Genomic DNA, 12,196 nt, shown 5'->3' with positions numbered 1-12,196 from the left:
CACTTTGCTGAGTTCTAGTGAGGCCTCCTGGTCTCTCAAACCATCAACAGAGGAAACAGGGAAACACGGCACAGGTTTGTGACGAAGGAAGCCGATTTGACGCAACAAACCTCCATTCATACTTCAGAGAGAAGAAGAACCAGATGACTCATGAGAAAATAAAAAGAGTTCTGCAAAGTAAACAGAAGGATTTGTGAGTGGTGAGGGCAGAGGGGGAGGTCATGGTCGCACAAAGGGAGACAATGTGTCTCACACATCTGGGCACAAATATTCATTGATGAACGGGTGAACTCTAAAACCAACAAGTTTTCTAAAACAATGTGCGTCTGTAACCATAAGCCTGATTCCATTGAGCGTTGTGCCGTGTCATGAGACTTAAAATAGCCCCGAGCGGCTCGCCACTGTGAAGGCTCTCGTTGATAGCATCTCTCAAAGCCGGCCCTGAATGACGCCTTTCTGCAGCCGTGAACCTCCGAGATCATTTTGGAAAATCACTTTCCGGATGACTGCTTTGCTCTTCACCTGTTCCCCTAGAAAATCATCCGTTTTAACACCATATAACACCATATCATCGAAACTGCTTTTTATGGTAAGGGTTATCATCAGGATTCTTCCAGGGTGTCCCATTCCTTTTATACCTAGTAGCTGGGACAAGTTGGGACCTCTATGACCTCAGAATTAGGCAAAAATGGATGAAACGAAATTATGGTAGAATAGCTCCAGTTAATATTTCCAATTTCACTTTTCTGTTTTAAATGTAACATCATACAAATATTTCCCACATCAGATAAAATCTATTAAACATATATTTTGTTGTCATTTTATAAAAGGTAATTGTTATTTCTGTGTAGATTTCAACAATTTACATTCTAATCTCAATGAAGCTAGCACTGTTAGCCAATAGCTTAGCTAGCAAGTGTTGCATTCAGTTTAAAATTCCCGTAACTTTACATTTCTGTTGAAAAAATATGTTCCTTCTTACAGAATCTATGGTGTGTTACGTACATGCGATAAGATACTTTAAGTCAATCAATATTTGTGTAAACTTGCTTGCTTGTGACCCTGGTTTTTATATAGAAATGTAACTTTTTAGAAAAACAAGTTAAATATTAAGACTTTTAAATAAAACGGTTCACTGATGACTACGCAAGACTTGAATGAAGAAAAAGTAAATACAATTATTTTTTATTCACAATGACATTGATACTTTTTGTCATTCCCTTAAGTGAAACATTTGATCCTTATAAATTCATTTTGACAACTTCAACCCTTCTTACTCTTAACAAAAATTAGACGTCAAACTTTTATCCACCCCGTCACTTGACTGCTACACAAGGGAGCCAGTGTTTCGGCTGCTAAACTAATTTACATTGTGATGATGCATCTGCATCTGTGGTTCTATGTGACCACAGTCAATTAAAAAGTAAAGATAAATGTAACTCAACACTGAATTTTCATTAAGTGAGGCAGAGAGGTTACAAAATTGGATATCTCTACTGGAAATGTATTTTTTAAAAATGAAGGCTTGATGACACAGACCGTCAACTTGTATTCAGACACTCAGCCATGTCCTCGAAGAAGCCAGGACTATTTTAGGAGTGTGCTAAATATCTTCAAACGCTAAATATCTTTGGTGGGGTTTTTTGTCTACTAAGAAGTCGATACTTAAGAAAGTTTATCCTTGTCACTGTCACACTACTTCATCCATTGTAGATTCACTGAGATTAGCTTTTATATTCTCCCATATCGTCTTGCTTAAACTGTGTTTCGAGATAACTTAGTTTGGAAATTATGCTTTGAATAAAATTGAACTGATTTGCTACTAGTTAGATACTGACCAATGGGCTGCTTAAATTATTCAGGAAGTGGAAGTCATTACAGTAAACTCATGTAAAGACACTATTGTATGTATGTATGTATAATATTGTATGTGTAGGTAACTGTTTTGTCTTGTTCAATATTGACTAAAAAATGGTCAATATATTTATGAATAAATATTTTTGTGGGAGATCATTTTGACATTTTATAAAATACTTTCATGACGAAAAAGAGTGATGCACAGGGTTCACAAGTTATTATGTTTAACCACCCCTTGGTGCCAAGTTAAGTGTTTAATGAACTCTCTGACAAGTTGTGAAACTAACTCAACAGGAAGTACAACTTCAGCTGTTCATTAAACTGTTAAAGGTATGAACTTCGATCCAACTCCACTCCATTGAGTGTTTCCTCTGCCGGAGGTCACTGAGTTGGCCAGAAGCAAGCTTCGCTATAGTCAAAACACGAAGAGCTTCTTATCGCCTCGATGAGTCCGTGAGCGTGGTCAGAAAGCACCTGCTTCCTGTCTTTGCCCAGCCGTGCGTGCAGGAAGTGCGTGTGGCACCACCACGCTCGTAGGCAGATCACCATACGATATGTTTGTTAGCGTGTTAGCATTCTGATTAACGGCAGGGCCGCTGTCCTGCTACGGGGGTCTAATCTGGGAGCACGCCTCACTGCACGCGCTCAATAGAGTCCGCACCCTTCATCATGACATCATGTCTTTGTGTGAAATCCAACGCCATTCACCGGCCCACCACAGGGCTTAGCGCTCAAGCATCCGATCAGCCAACCTCGCTGCTCTTGAAAGGGAGTCCTCTGGTCCGACATTCCCACCCTGGAGGGAGGACCTCTCTAGTCGTCGTGCCACCGCTTCTGGGTGTGTGATGGAGCCGATGTGAAGCTTCAGACAAGTCGGAATGTCTCTGGTGTGTTCAACAGTATCAAGCCACCAGAGGTGGAGGAACTACTGTAGATGTTGAGGGAACTATAACAGTAAAAGTGCCCTGAAGCTTCTGTACTTGAAAAAAATACACCATCACAAATGGATCTAAAGCAGGGGTGCAATTCAATTTCCTTTGGGGCCACATTATATACTGTGACTGTTGGGAGGGGCCATCTATCCAAAAAGGAGGAATGAAGAGCTGAAACATGATAAAAAAAAAAAAAAAAGTAAAAAAAATAAAGAAATAAATATCAACATAAAACAAACCTTACTATGACAAAACATATTTATAAACCTTTGTGTGAAAGAAACAGAAAGAAATATAATATTTTCCTCCAAATATGATCTCAATATTTTCTCCAATTATTTTGAGGGGCAAGATTTTTTCTGAAAAGTTACAAAAAAATGGGGAAAAAACATAAGAAAGTTTTAGTTAGAGTTAGTGCAATAATAAACACATAATAAACATTCAAAGGGCCGCATGTGGCCCCAGGCCGCACTTTTCCCAGGTCTAATCTAAAGTATGAAAACATCTATCTTAATACAATATAATAGTGATCACTAGTCTGCTTTCTATCTGCTCTATCCACATACATAAATATGCCTGTTTTCATCAGATACTTTTTCTTCTCCTACTGCTTATCCGTTGTCGATTAAATTATTTATATAAAATAAGTTCAACACCAACAATTCTTTAGATAGATTGTTGTAGGTTACCAAAAATAATTATAACCATGATCAAGTCTTCTTTAGAGACTTATACATGACTTATATTTGTCTTTAAATTGGGTTTATGGTGTATTATATGGGAGACCTTCATACAGAGAGCTACTTTTTTTCTTAATTGTGTTTTTGAGAGTTTGTGGAGTGTGTTTCCAAGTGTGATGGACACACAGCTGTGTTACAAGCTCTTCGTGGATTAAAAATGGGAACCAAAACCAGCAAAAGAAGCTTTCATCATGTACTTGACTAGACCAGAAAAATCAGCAGCGAGTGAAACCACATTCTCCACATTCCAGCTGAGTCGTCCAGCCATCATAACACGTGCACACATGAGTGAGCACAACTGGTGGAACGACTGAAGCGCCAGGTGAACTGGGGTCGGTATATTGTGATTTTCCATCACGGCAAGTCCTGCCCTCTTCATCTTCATTGTCCTCGTCGTTGTTCTTCATCTCCAACCGTTGGACTCTATGTCCCCTCTCCATGTGTCTTTAACTGTCTCTCCAAACCTCCACCATGATTCTAGGATGTGTTTCTGAGCTTTCTATCGTTGAAACTCTTAATAATGAATCTTTTCTTCAGGTTGGCAGACAAAGTTGGCAGAAATGTTTTTAAGACACATCAAATCAAGAGAGTAGACCATACAATTAATAAAGCAATATTTGATAAATTATTATTTCAATCGAATAAAATATAATAGAAGGAATATAATTAAATATAATGGTCGCCAAAAAGTCTTGTGTTTCTATGTCCTGAAGAGGGTCAGCACTGATGTGAAACTCTAGTGCAGCAGCTTCTGGTCGATGTGGTCGGTGAGAGTAAGTAGCTCGCTGTGCTTTGGACCCGGTGCCCCGTCCTCCACTGTCCATGTTGGTATGGGCCACCAAGGCCTGCACCCATACATCCCTGCTCTGGCTCCGTTGATCCTATTGTCTCTTGCGTCACCGCACGTCGCCCAGCAAATAAAGGCCGTCTGGCTCCAAGCTTAAATATTGCAGCAAACTCAAAACCAACCATCAGAGCCGATTCATTCACTTCTGCTCAGTGGGGCGACAAGGACACGGCTTTAGGTGGGAAAGAGGGCAGAAAAAAGTTCACTCTTCCCTGCCGGGTGCCAAAGAACGGGACTAAACTTCGAGGGAACTGCAGCTGTGGCAAGTTGCCCATTTTATTCTAACTTTTTTGAAAATTCAAGACAACTTTATAAAACATTTGTGTGTCTGTGATGACGTGTGGTGCTCAGTTTTATTCTCGAGCGGCACTGTTAGCATCAGGGCGTTTTTTTTTCAGATAATTATAAAAAGAGTTAGTGGTTATAAAATTTTGTTAGAAATAACGACATTTTTAAAAAAAATTCTCTCCCTCTCTTCTGAGTTTAAAAACTTAAAGTTAAAATTCTTCTAACTTTCCATCACTCTGTCTGGTCTCCCCTCCCCCTGTCAATCTTTCCACCCCGCCCTCCCTGCTCCCCTGCAACCCGCATCCCTCCCTACCCCACCCTTCATTCTGCAGTGCTACGGGACCGATCATGGGTGACTGGAGCTTTCTGGGTAATATTTTAGAGGAAGTTAACGAGCACTCGACGGTGATCGGCCGGGTGTGGCTCACGGTTCTCTTCATCTTCCGGATCCTCATACTGGGCACGGCAGCGGAGTTCGTGTGGGGGGACGAGCAGTCCGACTATGTCTGTAACACACAGCAACCCGGGTGTGAGAATGTCTGCTACGATGAAGCCTTCCCCATCTCCCATATCCGCCTGTGGGTGCTGCAGATCATCTTCGTGTCCACGCCGTCTCTCGTGTACGTGGGTCACGCTGTGCACCACGTCCACATGGAGGAGAAACGGAAGGAGCGCGAAGAGGCCGAGCTGAGCCGGCAGCAGGAGCTAAGCGAGGAGCGACTTCCCCTCGCCCCCGATCAAGGGAGTGTCCGGACCACCAAGGAGACCAGCTCTAAAGGAACCAAGAAGTTCCGTCTGGAAGGCACCTTGCTGCGGACCTACATCTGCCACATTATCTTCAAGACCCTTTTCGAGGTGGGCTTCGTGGTCGGCCAGTACTTTCTCTATGGCTTTCGCATTCTGCCTCTGTACAAGTGCAGTCGGTGGCCCTGCCCCAACACCGTAGACTGCTTCGTGTCTCGCCCCACCGAGAAGACCGTCTTCATCATCTTTATGCTGGCCGTGGCCTGCGTCTCCCTCTTCCTCAACTTTGTGGAGATTAGTCACCTCGGTCTGAAGAAGATTCGCTTCGTGTTTCGGAAGCCAGACCTGGCACCGGCACAGGGTGAGGTGCCCGCGCCAGTGCAAGGAAAGATCCTGCCAATGACTGTGCCCTCTCTGCCCAGAACCAAGGGCTACAAGTTGCTGGAGGAGGAGAAAGCCCCACAAGTTCCTAACCTGTATCCCCTGGCCGAGGTGGGAATGGAGGCCGGCAGAGGGACTCCACCTTTCCAGGGACTGGAGGAGAAGGTGGATGAGGAGCTGCCCATGGAGGGTATCACTAAAGTATATGACGAGACCCTGCCTTCCTATGCTCAGACCACAGAGGCAGACCGGTCGACTTTGGAGGAGACCAAGATGATGCAGTCGGCCAAGATGTCGGACCAGCGAGAGGAGGCGGACATGGATGCCGAGGTGAAGGCGGTGGTGGAAAGTGCGTGTTTACCTTCATCTGAGGCCGGCAAAGAGGCCGTCGATACGATAGAAGACACCAGACCACACAGCCGACTCAGCAAAGCCAGCAGCAGGGCTAGGTCAGACGATCTCACTGTATGAACCTGCAGCAGCAGCGGGCTCAACTCCACCAAAATCCCAAGAGCAACAATGTCATCCACGAAAAAGAAAGGCCGTCTTTCTACAAACGTGTGTTTGAATCACAGTCGGGAACGTTTTTACTTGACAAAAATCCATTTTTAGAGGTATCTTATTTTTTATTGAAAGTTTTAAACATATAAGATTAGACTTTTGAGTAGATAGGGGCGAGAGAGTTGTGATATATTTGTGTGTCTCTTTAATCCCCACAAAAACCAGCAAAGTCACAAACCTTTATTCTACCTGAGAGGCGTCAACAGATTCTGTGCAGCTCTCTCCTTTTCTTGTTTTTATACACGCCACCAAAGCTTGAGAGAATGACTAGAGAAGGCCACGAGTCCACCGTCTTTATCCATGTGCATCTTTTTATTTCACGTCTTGTCCGTCGACTGTCTGCACATGCTGCCCTCACACAGGATGAACTCTAGTAGCCACGTCAGTCCAAATCTGCTCTTTCTGCGCTGTACAAACAGGCTGATAAAGATCGTGCACCATCAGCGCAAAGTATTGTTGGAGCCGGGACAATAAAAGAAACGGCGCTCATCAATGAAAACAAGCATCCTTGACCACATAACTGAGCACAGAGCTGCTCGTCCACATTGAAACCACCTAAAATCTGGGTGAGAAAAAACGCGAGGGCGATTCCTGCTGTAAATAAAAACCCTTTCTTATGTCTTAACTGTATTTATTATGTCATTTTTATTGACCTTATTTGTAAAAGATTTAGATTTTTAGTGTAGATATTTCTTTTAATGTGACTTAACCAAAAGCTAAGTCAGCAAAACACCGATATTTATGATTCTCCCGCCTAGTTCTTTTATAACGTTCATTTAAATGTTGCTGAACGTTCACCTCACATTTGATCGCAAAGCCAACGCCCACACGCAGAATAGTGGCTGCAAAGTGAACTACAAGTGGAATGCTTACAAACCAGCTGCGCCTTGGTGGCATCGGGTGTTACTCTCTGGTGTTCCTCCACTGTGACTCAACAGATACTTTTAAAGAAGCAGGCACCTTTGGAATTATGTCCACAATATCAAGCCGAGCTGCCCATATTTGACCGAACGACGGATGAAGTTATGATCCTTGTGTCTGTCTGTGACGTCTGTACAAAGATGTGATTGACCTTTTACTAACTTGTAGTCTGATAATAGATGTGTGACTGTCTTCTTTTGGAACCCACGCAATAAAAGTCACACGTGGTCAATCTCCTTGTGTTTATTTGTTGTGCAGAATGAACCTGAACAACCTCATGAACAATGCGTCCCCCACGCTCAGATCAGGGCCAGTGAAGGGGCCCCAGAGGGGACCAGGGCCAGTTGTAACGCAGCCACATAATTCTGTTAAAAAACATCTTCAGACTATTGCTTTCTATTGCAGTTTTGTTAGAAAAGGTTGAAATAGAATAAAAAAGTATATATTAAATGCATGTGGAAGTGATCATAAAAAATAAATCAGAGATTTAATATATATTTAATATTTTTGGTAACACTTTCTAATAATAATTCTTACTTACTTATTTTTGTAAGGCAATACATACACATTTACAAAATATTATGAAATGCTAATAGGGCTTTATAAAAAAACATTCTTATGGTTAATAATATTCAATTGCTAATTATTACAGGCTTTATAAAGTTGTCTAAGTGGTGAACTTTATGCATAATGCATTCATAATGTTTTATAATTCTACATAACTTCCTTGATTTTCTGGAACTCCTGTTTTGTTCTCAGTGTTATCTTGACCTTTTAAGCATAGATTTTATTGAGTATTGTTTTGATTGTTTAAGCGCTTTGTGACCCTGGTCTGGAAAAGCACTATATAAATGACTTACTTACATAACAAAATGGGGAAGAATGAACTGCAGTCACAGCGTTACAGTATAATTTCTAGTTTCAAGACTCAAATAACTTCCATAATTTTAGTTTATTTTCAAAAATACAATAATGTTATAGTACAAGATGATTCAAAGAGCTTTGAGTAAAGTTTAATTTACCAATAATAGTATTTTAATAATAAATCACTGAAGAAGGAAATTGATATAGGTTGTCATACATGACTACAAACCATGGCTAGTCGACCGTGGTTCTGTTAAAAAAATTAAATAAGCACCTTTTTTTGGATTTTGTGTTAACCCATTGGTAATTATAAAGAATCAAAATAGGTTTAGAAGTTTATAGAGGAGTATAATTTATAATGCTTAACAATATATATGGTTTTTTGAGAAGTGTGTACCAAACTTATAGTAGAAACTGTCAGAATTTATTCTTTAAAAATTGTATATATTCTTATCCCTTGTGTTATCTCAGGGTCTAGGTGACTCGATGGCCCGAATACAAATTTGTTTATGGTTGATGTTTATTAAAGCCAGGAAGGTCTTTGACCTTGACCCTGAGGCAACACAAGGGTTAACAATATGTAATAAATTTGTTTTTAGTGCATTATAGATGATATCTTCACGGAGAGTGTTTTCATAGATTTTATTCATCATGTTTTTTAATACGATTCAATCTTTGTTTGTGATTGTAAATATATCTACATTCTATATATACCAACAAGATGTTGTAGAAGAAATGTTCATGTACAGAATCAACTGCTATAAAACAAGCTTCATAATTGTATTTAATTTTAAATATTTCTTCATTTTTGTTCATCATAAAATGTTATAATATTGGGAAGAAAAGCCAAGTACAGTCAAATGTGGAACCATCAGAACTATAACAAATGGCTTGAGCCTGAATCTTGACCTGATCCAGTGGCCAACTGCCCCCTAAAACTTTAGTCGTTTACATACAAATATTTAGGTAAGTTTCTTTTACAAGGACATATTTCACTTTTTAATGAGGGGCTTCTGCACAAGGGCTCTGGAACATTAGAGAAATGATTGTGTTTCATAAACACAAAAGGTCACATTGTGAGTTTTTATTTGTTTTTATTTTTACATCACACTGACCACATGAGGGACAGATAAATAAAAGCAAAGGTCCACAAGTCGCCCCGGGCTGCACTTTGATGCTAACGATTTAGATCTTGAAACAATCCAACTTAGATCAAAGCTCAACTTTATTTGTTGTGCAACTTTAATAACATGGAAATCAATGAAAATCAATAAATGCAAAAGCAACTCTGTCCACACTTCAAGTTCAAGTTCTTTTATTGTCAAATATACATGTATGAAGACATACAGCATAGATGAAATTGTGGTCCTCTCAGACCCATGATGCAAAACATGAAGTATACAATGAAAGTAAGTAAGAAAGTAAGTAATTTGTATTTATATAGCGCTTAAAGTATATACTTTAAAGGTCAAGATAATACTGAGAACAACACAGGAGTTCCAGAAAATCAAGGACACTAAATAAGACATTTAAAAAATAAATAAAAAATAAAATAAAATAAAAAAAATCAACAAAATGAAATAAATAATCAACAATACTTAAAAAAATAACTAATTAACAGAATATCAACAAAATGAATTCAAACACTGCTCCTTTTTAAATTCAGTGCTGATGATTGGTGCTAGTTTTGTAAACAAAAACTTCATAATATTGTGGAATATATTAATATTTTGTGTAAACAAATGCTGATAACACATCTCAACCACTTGGTAAAGACATCAGGAACTCAGGCACGTTTGTCTTGTTTTCACATCAAATTAGAGAATAATTGAGTATCTTGAGCTTGACTCGTATCTGTACAAATTATGAATCTGGATAAAATAAATATATGAAATAGCTGCTAGAAGAGGTTGGTGTTTTTAATTATATTTATTTATTTTATTTTTCCTTATTTCAAAAACGTTCGAGTCAATAGTTACATATCTGCACCACTAGAGGGCAGTGCGACACTTGAGTTCATCCACGCAATGATTGTAAACTAAAACGAGTTTATTTATTCATGTATCAAGCGAGCACCAGGCAACTATACAGACCGTTTTATCTTGGGAAAATATAAAATAAAATAATTCACCGTGAAGGTTGTCATTGTGATGTGGAGAAAAAGAACCCGGACCAGATGTCAATATTTGGTTCGACAACATCTGTAAATGTCCTGACCAGGAATATAAAAAGAGATTGAAGAGCTGGACATCAGTCACACGATCATTTAAAATGATTGATGTAAAATCAAAGAGATGAACACACAAAGGCTAAAAGGTAAACCATGAGGGGTTGACCTGATTGATGATTGACAGGGAGGTGGAGGGTCCTTGTCCTCACTTGCCCTCTATCTCCAGGGGGAGATATGACACAAACACATACGAGTATACTTATCTTTGCCTCAAATACGCTTATAATGGCCCATGTTTTCATCCTACTTCTGACACTATTCTGAAAGGTAAATCAAACTCGGTTCAAAGTCTGACATTGACCTCCGTGTGAGGTGGCATAACTAGATAGTACCTGTTAGTTTGTAAACGTGTCTCATGAGGGCCACTTGAAGGTTTATTGAGGGGGTCACGTCAGGGTCTACGTGTGAACATCTGCAGCTGTGGTTAACACAACATTAGTGTGTAATCAGTGAACACTATGCTATTTATCTGAGGGTCTGAATGTCTTTGTGAGTTCGGTGGAAATACGAATACGACATTTCAATTCAGAGAACAGAGTACCATCATTACCTTAACAAACAAAGGTCATCCAGATCGTAAAATGGCAAAAACTTTATATATATTTTTTTGTCACAATTATTTGACAATCCCTCGAGCTGTCAACTGATGTGACCCCTCTGTCAAGTACAGGGCCAGAGCCCGGTTTGCTTTTGTTCATATTCCTGATTTGCGCCCCAACCTAAGACATAATCTGCAGAGAAAAACCCTTATACACTCTGCAGTTATGCAAGTCGGTGACGTGTCTATGGCAGGACGGAGCAGCAGAAGGTTCCGCAACACAAGGTGTTTAAAAAGGGCAGGCAGGGGTCAATTAGGAAAATGAAAAGTCTCCTTGAGTGAGGGTCGACATACATCACCGTGACAGCCCCTCCCCTCAGCCCGCCTCTCGCCCTGCTCCGAATGACCAATTAAAGGAAAGCGGAATCTCCTGTTGACGCCACAGACGCGAACATGCTTCATTCAAACAATGTGAGGCCAGACTGGATATATATAGACATGTGGGAGGTCAAACCATCAACAACACACTGGGGGCCAAACTTTCAAACTAAAATTGTTATTCAAAAATAAAAGACTTAAAGTGATCCCAGTGCATACTTTGACGTCTGTGAGGAAAATGTGAAAATACTCACAGGATGGAAAAATAAAAGGAGAAAAAACAAAAAAAGTATTAACTCAATTTATGTTTGTATTAAGTGTTATGGGCCACCAGAACTATTTAGAGGACCAGATTCATCCCCTGGACCTTGTGACACTAGACCAAGGGTGGGCAATTATAATTATTCAAGGGCCACATTAAATTCTGTGAATGTTGTTGGGGGCCGCCAAGCAAAAAGAAAGACAAGAAAATCCCACAAAAAGGACATTTGCCATTAGGCCGTAACATTTGTTAAGCTAAATAAATTGCAATTTTATTCTTTTATATGTTTTTTTTTTATTATTTTTTTTTCAAAACATTTCTTCAACTAACTTAAAAAAAATGTTTTGAGGGATTAATATATACTCGAAAAATTACACAGAATAAAGGAGGGAAAAGTAAACAAGTGTGAAAATGTAAAGTAATAATAAATACAAAATACATTTGTTAATGCATTAGAACCATTTATACACGATCATGCTTTGACATTACGAGGGCCGCATAAATACAGTCAAAGGGCTGCTTGTGGCCCCCGGGCCACACTTTGCCCAGGTCTGCACTAGACTATAGCTTTAACAAAATTCATCGGGAGGGTAATATTATCATCATTCTAGGCTTTGAGTTCGACACTTTTCCTCATTAGACAATCTGTAAAA

At 39.7% G+C, this 12,196-nt stretch overlaps 1 protein-coding gene across 3 annotated transcripts; it reads left to right on the top strand.

Moving 5' to 3' along the window:
* The first annotated feature begins 5,009 nt into the window (after positions 1 to 5,009).
* On the top strand, positions 5,010 to 6,260 carry gja8a (gap junction protein alpha 8 paralog a). Of its 3 annotated transcripts, none has more exons than XM_087803768.1 (2): positions 5,012 to 5,923; positions 6,002 to 6,260. In XM_087803768.1, the coding sequence occupies exons 1-2, from the start codon at positions 5,013 to 5,015 to the stop codon at positions 6,258 to 6,260; spliced, it is 1,170 nt and encodes a 389-aa protein (XP_087659894.1). In that variant the 5' UTR covers position 5,012. The 3 variants fall into 3 exon arrangements, with proteins under 3 accessions (XP_087659895.1, XP_087659894.1, XP_087659893.1); XM_087803767.1 differs by having other exon boundaries at positions 5,012 to 6,119; positions 6,162 to 6,260; XM_087803769.1 differs by having other exon boundaries at positions 5,010 to 6,260.
* The last annotated feature ends 5,936 nt before the right edge of the window (positions 6,261 to 12,196 follow it).

Source organism: Callionymus lyra, chromosome 12 (genome assembly GCF_982586985.1).
Source record: "Callionymus lyra chromosome 12, fCalLyr1.hap1.1, whole genome shotgun sequence".
Taxonomy (NCBI): Eukaryota; Metazoa; Chordata; class Actinopteri; order Syngnathiformes; family Callionymidae; genus Callionymus; species Callionymus lyra.
The sequence above is the reverse complement of the archived record's forward strand: the minus strand, read 5'-3'. Positions and strand labels throughout refer to the sequence as shown.